The following is a 15000-nucleotide window of genomic DNA, read 5'->3' as shown; positions in this document are numbered from 1 at the left end:
TATTATTATTATCATTATTATTATTATTAATTTTGCATTAGTTTCTGCTATTTATGCTTTGGCAATATTCCAAGTACAAGTCAACCCAAGTTAAAGCTGCTGTATGTGAGTTTTTGACTCTACTAAAGCATTGGCCAGTTTAGCCAATTATATTTCAGCACTCCAGGTTTCCTTAATGGAAAACAGCGTATTTCATTCAGTCAGTCATGAAGACTCTCAAAACATGCGTGCTTGACTGTAATGCGACCTCTGGTGGACAGTGGCAGACTCTGAAATGAGATGCAGATTCAGAGTTCCACATGAGGAGGTTATTAATCAGCAAATAATATAAATATTACGAGCGTAAACATTAGCTGAGCAGGTTACATTGTAACCCCGTGTCCTAACAACACGCTACCGGACGAGATCTGCAGTGATGAGCAATTTGGCTGTTTGCACCAGACGAAACACGACAGAAATGTAAACACAGCCATTCAGCAGCACAGAATAGTGCACTCACTGCACTCCAGCCAAATGGTAAAGTTTATAATCTAATTAATACACATTAAACCTCTTCAACATGATTAAATGTAGATGCTGAATCACTGATATGTGTTGGTTTGCTCTGAGTCACAGTTCTGGAGTTTAATTTTAGACGGTTTATTTTATTATCCAGATCTGAGGTGAACTATCTGCTGCTGCTTTCAGTACGATGGCAACAAATGTGATGTGAAATGCCATTCAGACTCACATTATTGGCATTTACTAAATAAAGCACATGAGCTGTACCTGAGCTGATCAGTTTTCTGTTGTCCAGCTGTGAGAAACTAAAGCCGTTTCTAAAATATAAATTTCAAGTGTTGGTTAGGACTAAAACTCCTTTTAATAAGGAAAATATTCCCTCTATTGGAAGCCATTATTTTCATATAGAACACGACTTAAATCAGCCTTTAGGCTCGACAGTCCGGTACACTCCAATTGGTCCTCAATCTGGCAACCTGCGCTTCTGTGTGTTTTGATTCAAGAATGCAATATCTAGTACAACCACTGGGTGTCAAACTTACATACTGCACCTTTAAAAATAAAGCAAACTGAACTGAACTAAACTGAGAGAGCAAGAGAGAGATTGTTAAATATACTGTTCATTATTATTGTATAATTACATTTTATTGTTATGATTTTAATATTTTATATTTGTTCTTTAGTATTATTATTGCTTATTTTAGCACTACTACAATGCAATTGTTTTTATACTTAATTAAAACAAAAGCTTAATTGTAAATGTAAAATGCTTTAGCACTACATTTGTCACCGCAATAAAGCCAATTTAAAAGAGAGAAACGAGTAAACATGAGCGATGCTGTTATAGTAGTGTGTTTGCGGCTCACGTCTTCGACTGCTTCTTGGTCTGTTGCTGTACAATCGCTCTGAATCTTCATCCTCATCTTCATCTTCTGCTGGTAATGACGGCAAACCTTCCTCTGTTTGAGCGTTCTGTTCATCCACAGCTGAAATACAACATCACATATATGAAAAATCATGCACTGGATTATTTACTTTCATAACGTAATGCATTAACCACATCAAATTTGATTTATTTTGATTAACATGAAGGTTGTCAAGCTTTCACATTTTAACATAATTTTTGAAAAAGATTTTTGTATTCTTATTATTTTGTAATTCAACTTTTTATTTTAGGTTCGGAAAAAAATATTATTACTTTACAAAATGAAACCAAAACTTTTTCTATAAATCATAAATAATTATAAATAAAACTATAAATCATAAATAATCTATGCAAACTGAGAATTTCAAAATGTTTCGTAATTAATAATTCATTATATTATTATTTAATATTATTATACATCAAAAATATTGTTATTTTAATTCTACAGCCATAGATTTATTTTTTCTCTTAATATCCAAAAAAATCTGCGATACCTTTCTCCGTGTGCTCTATGATCTGTCTGATGGCTTTCTTCAGGCTGTTGGCGCGTAACATCAGCTGCTCTCGGGGTTTAAAGATGGCGGCGGGTGGTCGAGGAGAACATGGAGTGGTGATGGTGGGTGGGGCAGTGGGTGGAGCTAAAACCACTCCCTCCCCATCGATTTGCTCTTCAGCAATGGTGGGCGGAGGCGCGCTCATCACACTGGAGGCTTGAGCTTCATCGTTAAGAGTCTTTAGTAAGGAGTCCAGCTTTTCCTTAAGCACGCCACACTGCACATGGAAAACAGCATTAACTGATCACAGAACACTACCAGCCAATCAAAAACACTCTTAACCAATCACAAAATACTACCAGCCAATCACAAACACAGTGAAAGAATCACAGAACACTCTCAGCCAATCACAGAACATCTTTAGCCAATCATGAAATCACATGATACCACCAGTCAATCATGAAACAGTCTCAGTAAAACATGAAACACTCTTAGCCAATCACATAACATCACCAGCCAATCGTGAAACACTCTCAGCCAATCACATAACACCACCAGCCAATCGTGAAACAGTCTCCCCCAATCACATAACACCACCAGCCAATCGTGAAACAGTCTCCCCCAATCACATAACACCACCAGCCAATCATGAAACAGTCTCCCCCAATCACATAACACCACCAGCCAATCATGAAAGAGTCTACCCCAATCACATAACACCACCAGCCAATCATGGTACAGTCTCCCCCAATCACATAACACCACCAGCCAATCATGAAACAGTCTCCCCCAATCACATAACACCACCAGCCAATCATGAAACAGTCTCCCCCAATCACATAACACCACCAGCCAATCATGGTACAGTCTCAGTAAAACATGAAACACTTTTAGCCTATCACAGAACACTGCCAACCAATCACAAACACATTGAGAGAATCACAGAACAATCTGAGCCAATCACAGAAAACTCTCAGCCAACAACAAACACTCCCAGCCAATCAAATTACACTTCTAGCCCGTAACAAAACACTCCCGGCCAATCACAAAACACTCTCAGGCAATCACAAAACACTCTCAGCCAATCACAAAACACTCTCAGCCAATCAAATACAGTCCCAGCAAATCACAAAACAGCCTCAGCTAATCACAAAACACTGCCAGCCAATCACAAAACACTCTCAGCCAATCAAATACAGTCCCAGCAAATCACAAAACAGCCTCAGCTAATCACAAAACACTGCCAGCCAATCACAAAACACTCTCAGCCAATCAAATACAGTCCCAGCAAATCACAAAACAGCCTCAGCTAATCACAAAACACTGCCAGCCAATCACAAAACATTCTCAGCCAATCACAAAACACTCTCAGCCAATCAAATACAGTCCCAGCAAATAACAAAACAGCCTCAGCTAATCACAAAACACTACCAGTGAATTACAAACCAGTCTCAGCCAATCAAAAAAAAAAAAAAAAAATCCTGGACAATCACAAACCACTCTCAACCAATCACAAAACCCTCCCAGCCAATGACAAACACTCTCAACTAATCACAGAGCACGTGCAGCCAATCAAATAACACTCTCAGTCAATCAAATACAGTCCCAGCCAATCACAAAAGTCTCTGCTAAACAAAAAAAACACTGCCAGCCAATCACAAAACACAGTCAAATACAGTCTCAGCCAATGATAGAACACTCTCAGCAAATCACAAACACTCTCAATTAATCATGAAACGCTCTCAGCCAATCACAGAACACTACCAGTCAATCATGAAGTACTCTCAGCCAATCACAAACACTCCCAGCCAAGTACAAAACACTCCCGGCCAATCACAAACACTTCCAGTCCATCACAAAACAGTCTCAGCCAATCACATAACACCACCATCCAATCATAGAACAGTCTCAGTAAAATATGAAACACTTTCAGCCAATCACAGAACACTGCCAACCAATCACAAACACACTGAGAGAATCACAGAACAACCTCAGCCAATCACAGAAAACTCTCAGCTAGTGATGAAACACTCTCAGCCAATCACAGAACACTATCAGCCAATCACAAAACACTCTCCGCCTGTCACAAACACTGACTCAATCCCAAACACTAACAACCAATCACAAAACATTCTCAGCCAACCACAAAACCCTCTCAGCCAATCACATAACACTACCAGCCAATTATGAAACACCCTCAACCAATCATGATACACTCTCAGCCACTATCATACAACAGCATGTCAACAAACAGCTAATCACAGCTGACCTTTTTAGCCATGGCCTCTGACTCCTCTAAGTTTTCAGTGTTTTTCTCGTACGCACGTCCAACTTTTGCCACAAAATCCTTTACGGTCTCGCACAGGACTCTGAAAAACATACAGTTAGACACACACACACACTCACACACACAAATACACACTGGTATTCATGAATATAGAACACACTTGGCAGAGGAGATGACTACAGAGTGCTGATCGGATGTCAGGATTTTGGAGAGATGAGCAGCAACAGAGTCCTCATAGGTCAGAATGTGCTGCACCTGGAACAGATAAGCCAATCAGAACAGAGGATACGCAAAGCAGCTAGTCAGAGCATAGCAGAATACCACATGCTGAGTGAAATACTAGTTTAATGGTAATTAAATACATTTTTCAAGAGTTCACACTTAGATAATGCTTGACTATTTAAGCAAGATTGGCATGCTGTCCCAGGAGATAAACCTGAGCTCGGTGATAGATGAGCCCAAGGCTCCCGTCTGGTCAATAAGCACTAGGAGGGATACGAGATCAGATAGTTCTCCATAGCTTCCCAAAATAGACCGCTAACTGCGCTAGTTTGAAGTAAGTGCTTGTGACTTTAACTTTTGTTGCATGGTTTTTAAGTGTGGGAGGAAACCGGAGCACCCGGGGAAAACCCACGCGAACACTAGGAGAACATGCAAACTCCGCACAGAGAGTATCAGTTGGCTCAGCTAGTGTTGAACCAACGACCTCCTTGCTGTGGGGCAACAGTGCTAGCCACCGAGCCACCGTGTCGCCCGAACTGAGGAGGAGGGAGAAGGGATGGGTTTCCAAAACGAAGTTGAGGAATGAAGTTTAGGCTGGATATATATTTTGAATTTAGAGTGATCCGATTGGCTAGTTAGTGATTAGTGATAGGGATCAGCTGTAGTCAATCCTATCACGTGCTCCTCTCGAAATTAGTTTAAGAAACTTCACTTATTTATAGAGTAGGGGACTTTACAGAAAAATATGTTCATGTAAATATGTAGAATATATAGAATTTAAGGTTGAAAAAATATATTTGTTGCAATATAAAACTCAATTAAAGGTGCAGTATGTAAGTATGACACCCAGTGGTTGACCTAGGTATTGCACCCTAGGATCAAAACACATTTTCACTCGGTTCCTCCTCTGATGAGTACGCGCAAGCGCAGGCTGCCAGATTGATGTTATCGAGCCTAAAGGCTAATTTAAGGCTGATTTGAATCATTTTCTAAACTAAAAAGCAGCGGCACACGATAGAGGAAATATTCCACACACTAAAAAGTAGGGCTGTGCAATTAATCGAAAATCCGATTTCGATTTTGGCTTTAAACGATTATGAAAAAGCATTAATCGAGATAAACGATTATTGCATCATATACCGCCCCCTTTCCAGCTGTACACATTTGTTGCTCTTAATGCACGAAAGACCGCGTGCTTATGTGTGCACGCGTCAGCATTCGGTCTCATTCGCACACTGAGACTCTAAACTTTCTTCTACAGACAATTTAAAAAATATTTTGCTTAAGGGGGCTAATAATATTGACCTTAAAATGGGTTTCAAAATATTTAAACCTGCTTTTATTCTAGCTAAAATAAAACAAATAAGCCTAGAAGAAAAAAAATATTATAAGAAATACTGTTAAAATTCCTTGCTCTGCTAAACCTCCATATTTGTCTGCCCTCATCCACATTTCTGTTCCTTCTCGCACTCTGCGATCTTCTTCCTCCCTCCACTTGTCTGTTCCCTCTTCTCGCCTTTCAACTATGGGCAACAGAGCATTTAGCCGCTCTGCTCGGCGGCTATGGAACTCATTACCACCTGCCATCAGAAATATTGACTCCAAGTGTGCCGCAAGCCTGCGTTTGAGTGAAGGTCTCGGCCGTTAGATCGCCCCCTGGGGGCTGGCTGCAGTAAGAGTCATAAAGCCCGCCTCCTCCGTGTTAATGAAGGAGACTTGAGCCCAAATAAAAAAAATGATTACACTTGCAATAAAATGTCCCGAAAGATAGTTCTGGTGGATTAAGGCGCTGGTTATTGTGCTGAAATAGGTGCAGATCTTCATTTTTATAAACAGTTTGTTTTTAGCAGTAATTTAATGCTGGGCGTGTCATCGTGATTGACAGCTGTGATTGACAGTTTCTCAAAGCAGCGCGTCTGAGCTTCGGCAGGAGACTGAAGTGTTATTATTCGATTTCTGTGTTATTTTACTATGACAAAATGAGTTCAGCAGTAAACTATAGTTTCTGACATACATGATCCTGGTGGAACACTGTTTATTCGCTAAGGTCAGGGCTTTTTCGGGCTTTATTAGTTTGCTGATACACGCTAAACCACCCAGATAGCAAAATACACTCGGGCCAGTTCCGGCTAGATTCTCGCCTGCCGGAGACTTACCCCTCAGAGCTCAGACTGACTACCTCTGCTGGACCTACTCCGGATGCCTGGACTCACTGCCTGATTCCAGCCCGAGTCAATCGAGCCAGGTGCGGCGGCCGAGCGAGCTGGCGCTGCCGCATGCGAGCCGGAATCAGCCCGCGACGCCGCGAGTAGGTTATGCGCTGCGGCCCGGAGCTGGCGCGATTGAATTTATAAAACCTTCATATTTGTTAACGTTATTACATCCATTTGTGTTGATAAGACAGCAAACGCATGCTGAGAAGTTCGGGGGGCGTGGTTGATTTTACATAAAGCGTTTGGTTGGAAGCTCGACTCCGCTCATTTTCGCGGCTCCTCCTCTGGCTCCATCAGACAGTCCTTCTGCGCATGTCAAGGCTCCAATTTCAGCAGTCTTTTGCGACAGTTTGTGCCCGTCAAGCAGGCGTTTTACCCTCAAGGCGTTCAATGGGAAAAGGGGCTGTCGCGTCGTCCATATTTTTTACAGTCATTGATTGACTCCCTTACACTGTTCAAATCAAAACTCAAAACCCACTTATTTAAGATGGCTTTCAATACTTAAATAATTTTATCTGCACTATTGCTCTGTATATTTTATTATTTCTCTTGTTGTTTTATTGCTCTTGTTGATTGTACAGTGTCCTTGAGTTGCTAGAAAGGCGCCTTTAAATAAAATGTATTATTATTATTATTATAAACATAATTTGGCAAATAGTTATTTAATAAAAATTCTCAGGAGCGCTAATAATTTTGACTTCAACTGATAACCGTTTTGAAAAATCTTGATTACAATTATGACCAAAATAATCGTCATTATGATTTTTCCCCAAAATCGAGCAGCACTACTAAAATAAGTTTTTGTTCTAACCAACACCTGAATTTTACATCTTAGAAACGGCTTTAATTTCTAACAGCTGAACAACAGGATAAACTGACAATGATCAGCTCAGTTACAGCTCATGTGCTTTATTCAGTGTTAAATGCTAATAATGTGAGTCTGAATGCCATTTCACATGACATTTGTTGCCATCGTACTGAAAGCAGCAGCGGATAGTTCACCTCAGATCTAGACAATAAAATAAACCGTCTGAAATTAAACTCCAGAACTGTGACTCAGAGCAAACCAACACATATCAGTGATTCAGCATCTACATTTAATCATGTTGAAGAGGTTTAATATGTATTATTAGCTTATAAACTTTACCATTTGGCTGGAGTGCAGTGAGTGCACTATTCTGTGCTGCTGAATGGCTGTGTTTACATGTCTGTCGTGTTTCGTCTGGTGCAAACAGCCAAATTGCTCATCACTGCAGATCTCGTCAGGTAGCGTGTTGTTAGGACACGGGGTTACAATGTACCCTGCTCAGCTAATGTTTACGCACGTAATATTTATATTATTTGCTGATTAATAAACACCTCATGTGGAACTCTGAATCTGCATCTCATTTCAGAGTCTGCCACTGTCCACCAGAGGTCACATTTCAGTCACAGACGCACACTTTGAGAGTCTTCATGACTGAATAAATGAAATATGCTGTTTTCCATTAAGGCAACCCGGGTGCTGAAATATAATTGGCTAAACTGGCAGTGGGCGGGTCAAATGACCAAAACAAAGACAGCAGTTCCAGCACGTAACGCACATGTTCAAAGCAGAATATCTGACATGAGCATGTTTCTGAATATCTGCAAACATATGATGGTGCTTTTATGCTTTAGAAGAGTCAAAACTCTTTAATATATTTAATTAGCTGTCATTCCTTTTATTATTTGATTATTATTATTAAATCTTGTGCTTTCAATGTATATTTTAATTACAATTTTGTATATTTTAATAACAAATTTTAGCGTATCTATTCCACATTTTTTCAGAAAATATCAATTAACAGCTGAGAATGAACACGTGCTGGATTATAATGAAGGCCGTCTATGCAAATATTAGCAGTGAACATCATCACCGTTACCTCTGAGTCATCACTACAGTCCTCCGTCACCGTGGAGCTGGAGTGTTGCCGCGGTAACTTGGTCTCATAAACCATAATGCTCCACCTGGAAGAAATGACTGTTTAAATATTTGTCGAGGACGAAAGCGGAGCGAGAACGACTGCGAAAGCCACACAAGCTGACCTGTCCAGCATCTTAGTGCTGGCTCTCTCCAGTTTCTCCAGGATTTGCGGTAGCTGTGTGTCATCATCGCACGCCGATCCCCATCCCAGAACTCTAGCCAGGTCATTTCCCGTGCCCAGAGGAAGAACACCCAGCTGGCACTGAAAACACACACACAAACACACACTCTTAGGGCCTGCATTCACATTTGATCTACCACTTACAGCTGAAGTCAAAAATATTAGTGATTTTCTTGTTTCTTTGTCAAATATTTCCTAAATGATGTTTAACAGAGCAAGGAACTTTTCACAGACTTGCCAAATAACCCTACTTGCATAATTAACCTAATTAAGCCTATATATGTGAATTGAATTCATGTGTACTCTAAATGCAAATGAGCTGCTCAGCTATATATGAATATGCATACCTGTTTGTGTAAAGTCAGCGCGTCTATCTCTGACAAAACCCAGCCGACGCTGCCGTCTCCTCCACACACCAGAATACGAAACGTGTCAAACTTCTGAAAGAGACGCAACCTACGACAAATACATACAAAATCACACAATGAGGTGCAAGAATGCTGAGAAATATCTGTAGAGAAAATAATCTTATTTTCTATATCAAGTTGAAATCTTTCTCTGGCCCCACTGATATTTTAATCTCCTATTTTTATCTTTATTTTAAGTATAAAGTCCCTTTATTAAAACTTTCTGCAAAAATGTTGTCTTGACAGGCTGTTCAATTAGCTCTAGAGTATAAAATAAATAAAATAATTAAATAAATCAAATCAAATTTAAAAAATAAAATAAATAAATAAAATTTTAAAAACACAAAAAACTATTTAAATCAAATTGAAAATAAAAAACAATAAAATAAAATATATAACTAAAACAAAACAAAACAAAAAGGAATACAAACCCAAAACTTAACTATTAAAATCAAATTTAAAAAAAAAATAAATAAATAAAAAACATAAGTAAATTTTTAAAACAAAACAAAAAAAGCAAAAAAACTAAAAATTAAAATAGCATAAAATAAAAATTTTAAACTAAAACACAAGTAAAGCAATAAAATTAAATAAATTACAGAAATACACAAATTAGTTACACAAAACAAAATAAAAAAACAATTCAAATCAAACTGAAAAATTAAAAAATAAAATAAAATAAAATAAAATAAATAAATAAAACAAAACAAAAAACAAAAAGGAATAAAAATATTTTTAATTAAAAACAAAAAAATTAAAACAATAAAATAAGAAAATAAATAAATTAATTAATTCAACAAAACTAAATTAAATTAAAACAAAAAAACTATTCAAATCAAACTGAAAAGTAAAAATAAAAAATTTAATTAAAATAAAATAAAAATTTAATTAAAATAAATAAATACATAAAAAGGAATAAAAGCACAAAAAAACTATACAATCAACCTGAAAAATAAATAAATAAAATGTAAAAATTACAAAAAAAATTACAAATGAAATATTTTTGAAAAAATACTACAAAATAAAAAAAATACAAAATAAATAAATTAATTAATTAAAAAGAAATAAAAACACAAAAATTCTATAAAAAATAATAATAATAATAATTATAATAATAATAAAACCAAAACTAAAAACATTCCCTAAGCAGCCAACTAAACCAAATAAGCTAGTTTAAAGCACTAATCTATAAGTGGTGTGGTGCAGATTTGTGTTATTTACTGAAAGTGTGTTTTACCCCAGATGTGGACCGCCGTTCATCAGGTCAAACACCTGCGCTGGATTCAACAGCTGCTTAAAGCGGCGCAGAAACTTCACACCCTGATTATCTCCACTTTTACTGTTCACAAACACCAGCAGCGGACTCGTGCAGGTCGGGGGACACGTCGCTTTCCAGAAACCTACAAACACACACCCATATATATGAGAAAAAGAGAGAGAGATGTTATTTCAATATAATTTATTACCCAGCTCTCAGGAATATTTTTTACACTGGTTAAAAGTGCTCTGATTGGTTGGTTTCTCAGATGAAGTTCTCTGATTGGCCACTCACCGTCCGAGTCGATGCTGTTGAGGGCTGTGGGTGGAATCACAGAGACTTTACACTGACCCAGAGGACACTTTGGAGAGAGCTGATCTTTACAGCCAGCATGTACCTGGAGAACACACACACACACACACACACACACACACACACACACACACACACACACACACAGCTGAGTGATCCACTGAATGCGCTGTACTGTCTATTATCAGAATATAGACGGCCCACACACACTCACCATGGCTTTACACCAGAGACAGCGCCAGTCCTGCAGTCTGAGGACGCTGCCGCAGGTTTTATCACACACTGTACACTTAGCACTGACCGGCAGATTCCCCTCCAGCCACTGATGAGGCATCGAGATCTGTTCAATACAGCACCAGTCATTATTACACTGACACTTATATGCTGTTGATTAATGCAGTGGAGTTGGTATCGAGTGAACTGTTAGAATGTCGCTAAGCGAAAAGCAATGATAAGCAAAAAGTAAATGACAGACACTGCAGAATACTTTTCTAATTGTGCATTTCTCATTATACGTTAAAAAACATGCAAATCACAATAGATTTACTCGAGAATACTCTTTTTTTTTTCAGAGAAACTGAATGAAAATTAAGCAAGCTTCTGCATAAAAACAGGTGAACAAAATATCTGCCTGTTATAAAATAATATGTTAGTTTTCTCTCGTTTTGAAATCTTGCTCTGACCGCATTGACAGATTGAAGTATTTAAAAATAAAATAAAATAATTAACATCAAACAGAACAAATAATACTAATATATAAAACTGAATATAGAATAAAGTAAAATAAAATACGGAAAAAAGACACCAAATAAACCGAATAAAAAGTTTATAAAGCAAGAAAAGATTGAATGAAAAATATAAAACAATTCAAAAGAAATGAATTAAAAATTAAATTAAATAAAACAAGTAACAGTAAAATTACACAAATATTCAATTAAATTAAATTAAATTAAATAAAACAGGTAAAAATAAAATGACATACAAAGTGAAATAAAATTAAACCAAATAACATTAAATAAAATAAGTAAAAATAAAATGAAATATACATATTAAATTAAACTGAATTAAATTACATTAAATTAAACAACTAAATTAAAATGAAATAAAAATAATAAATTCATTTAAATAACATCAAATAAAGCAAGTAAAAAATAAATAAAAATATTAAATTTAATTAAGTAACATTAAATAAAACTAGTAAAAATAAAATTAAATAAAAATATTAAATTAAATTAAACAACATTACATAAAATATTAAATTAAATTGAATAACATCAAATAAAAGACGTAAAAAATGAAATAAAATATTTAATTAAATTGAAACATCAAAATAATCATATTAAATAAAACTGAATTAAACTACATTAAATAAAACAAGTTAAAAATGAAACTAAATATTAAATTAAATTGCATTACATTAAATAAAACAAGCAAAAACAAAATGAAATAAACATATTAAATTAAACTGAATTAAACAACATTAAATAAAAATAAAAATAAAATGAAATAAAAATATTAAATTAAATTACATTAAATAAAACATGTAACAACAAAATGAAATAAAAATATTAAATTAAATAACATTAAAACATAAATGAAATGAAATAACAATATTAAATTTAAATAAATACCATTAAATAAAACTAGTAAAAATAAAATGCAATAAGAATATTAAATTAAATTAAATAACATTAAATAAAATATTAAATTAAATTGAATAACATTAATAAAATACTAAATTAACTAACAATAAACAAAACAAGTAAAAGTAAAATGAAATAAAAATATTAAGTTGAACAACAAAATAAAATAAAACAAGGAAAAATTATTATTTTTTTGTTATAACTAACAATTTAAATGAAATACTATTTAATCTAAACCACTAAAAAACTCGCTGGATTTTTTGGTTTCCTTCTAACAATACCAGAATAAAAGCTGATGTGTTATGGTGTTTGTTTGTCTTACCCCATCCTCATCCTCCAGTATGTCTTTGCCGATAGAGGCCAGTGTGGTCCATTTGCAGTTATTGGTGGCTCTGACCGCACAGCGCTTATGAGCCTTGAACTTACACACTGTTAACATAAAACACACACATTCAGATATAAAACATTCACAATAACCTATGATGATGATGAAAATTATAATGATGGAGGAGACGGACCTTCGCAGGACAGGCCGTGAGACGTGACGCCAGAAAGAGCCTCTCGACAGACATTACAGTAGGTGGGCCGCGCGTGGGAACAGGCGTACCAGTTGTGCATCCCAGAGAAATGATCCATACTGAACTGAGTCGACTGCACACGCGCACACACACACACACACACACACACACACACACACACACACACACACACAAACACACACACACACACACACACACACACACACACACACACACACACACACACACACACACACACACACACACACACACACACACATTCAAACAACACAGAAAATGACAGTTTAGAATGTTTTCAAAAAGATTCATTTTAGACGGAATGTGTTCCTTCGATCTTTCTGATCATCAAAGAATCCTGAATGATCAAAGGATATCATTCATTCATTCATTCATTCATTCATTCATTCATTTTTCTTTCGGCTTCGTCCCTTAGTTATCAGTGGTCGCCACAGCGGAATGAACCGCCAACTGTTCCGGCTAACCCAAAAATGGACTAACTAAAACTTTGGGTTCAATTTGGTTCTATTCTCTTCATTGGCAACCACATACCCTTACCAGCCACTTTATTAGGTACACCTTACTAGTACGGGGTTGGACCCCATTTTGTCTTCAGAACTGCCAATCTCCCGTTCCACCACATCCCAAAGGTGCTCTATTGGATTGAGCTCTGGTGATTATGGAGGCCATTTGAGTACAGTGAATTCTTTGTCATGTTCAAGAAACCAGTCTGAGATGATTCACACTTTATGACATGGTGTGTTATCCTGCTGGAAGTAGCCATCAGAAGATGAGTACACTGTGCTCATAAAGGGATGGACATGGTCAGCAACTATACTCAGGTAGGTGTGGTGTTGACACGATGCTCAATTGGTACAAATGGAGCCAAAGTGTGCCAAGAAAATCTCCCCCACACCATTACACCACCACCACCAGCCTGAACCGCTGATACAAGACAGGATGGATCCATGCTTTCATGTTGTTGAGGCCAAATTCTGACCCGACCATCTGAATGTGTCAGCAGAAATGGAGACTCTTCAGAGCAGGCAACGTTTCTCCAATCTTCTATTGTCCAGTTTTGGTGAGTCTGTGTGAATTGTAGCCTCAGTTTCCTGTTCTTAGCTGACAGGAGCGGCACCCGGTGTGCTCTTCTGCTGCTGTAGCCCATCCGCCTCAAGGTTGGACGTGTTGTGTGTTCAGAGATGCTCTTCTGCAGAGCTCGGTTGTAACGAGTGCTTATTTGAGTTAGTTGCCTTTCTATCAGCTGGAACCAGTCTGGCCATTCTCCTCTGACCTCTGGCATCAACAAGGCATTTGCTCCCACAGAACTGCCGCTCACTGAGTATTTCCTCTCTTTCAGACCATTCTCTGTAAACCCTAGAGATGGTTGTGCATGAAAATCCCAGTAGATCAGCAGTTTCTGAAATACTCAAAGCAGCCCGTCTGGCACAGACATCCATGCCACATTGAAAGTCACTTAAATCCCCTTTCTTCCCCATTCTGATGCTCAGTTTTAACTGCACCAGATTGTATTGACCATGTCTACATGCCTAACTGCATTGAGTTGCAGCCATGTGATTGGCTGATTAGACGCTTGCATTGATAAGCAGTTGTACAGGTGTCCCTAATAAAGTGGCCGGTGGGTGTGCACTGATAGCAACAATAATGAGTGATCTGTGGTGTAAGAGTGGAGACGATCAGAGATTCTGAAGCTGACCTCAAAGTGCTCTCTGTTCTGAACACTCTTGAGCGCCGCGATCCACTCCTCCATTTCTTTCCTGTTTTCTGCACACAGAATGAGCCGACGACACGGAGTGATCACCTGCACACACACACACACACACACACACACACACACACACACACACACACACACACACACACACACACACACACACACAGAGACAGACAGAGAGAGAAAGAGAGAGAGAAACGTCAATGCCAGAAGCACAATAGATTCCTGCAACTATTATAAGCGGCTTTAGTCACACATAACTTTGTGTGTGTGTGTGTGTGTGTGTGTGTGTGTGTGAGGCAGAGAGCAAGCAATAAGGATTCCAGAAATATGTGCTAAAC

The 15000-nt window shown here is 37.4% G+C and overlaps 1 protein-coding gene and 1 long non-coding RNA gene across 3 annotated transcripts in view; one reads left to right on the top strand and one right to left on the bottom strand.

Annotated features, from left to right (window-relative positions):
• LOC147833781 (uncharacterized) overlaps positions 1–15000 on the top strand; it is a 290137-nt gene that overhangs the window by 132129 nt on the left and 143008 nt on the right. The window contains exons 2-3 of the long non-coding RNA XR_015509974.1: positions 11219–11407; positions 13610–14156. This is a non-coding gene — a long non-coding RNA (uncharacterized LOC147833781). The remainder of the gene's footprint in view (positions 1–11218; positions 11408–13609; positions 14157–15000) is intronic.
• Positions 1–15000, bottom strand: part of dgkd (diacylglycerol kinase delta) — an 82051-nt gene that overhangs the window by 33245 nt on the left and 33806 nt on the right. For both annotated transcript variants that reach the window (XM_087284586.1, XM_087284587.1), the window contains 13 exons: positions 14642–14746; positions 12907–13039; positions 12711–12817; positions 10960–11085; positions 10728–10830; positions 10413–10575; positions 9116–9224; positions 8710–8849; positions 8547–8631; positions 4368–4462; positions 4190–4289; positions 1921–2197; positions 1368–1487 (listed from right to left, as the gene is read on the bottom strand). In XM_087284586.1, the coding sequence (XP_087140712.1) occupies positions 1368–1487; positions 1921–2197; positions 4190–4289; positions 4368–4462; positions 8547–8631; positions 8710–8849; positions 9116–9224; positions 10413–10575; positions 10728–10830; positions 10960–11085; positions 12711–12817; positions 12907–13039; positions 14642–14746 (1663 nt within the window). The remainder of the gene's footprint in view (positions 1–1367; positions 1488–1920; positions 2198–4189; positions 4290–4367; positions 4463–8546; positions 8632–8709; positions 8850–9115; positions 9225–10412; positions 10576–10727; positions 10831–10959; positions 11086–12710; positions 12818–12906; positions 13040–14641; positions 14747–15000) is intronic.

This window comes from Danio rerio, chromosome 15, assembly GCF_052040795.2.
Source record: "Danio rerio strain M-AB ecotype USA chromosome 15, GRCz13ab, whole genome shotgun sequence".
Lineage (NCBI taxonomy): Eukaryota > Metazoa > Chordata > Actinopteri > Cypriniformes > Danionidae > Danio > Danio rerio.
The sequence above is the reverse complement of the archived record's forward strand: the minus strand, read 5'-3'. Positions and strand labels throughout refer to the sequence as shown.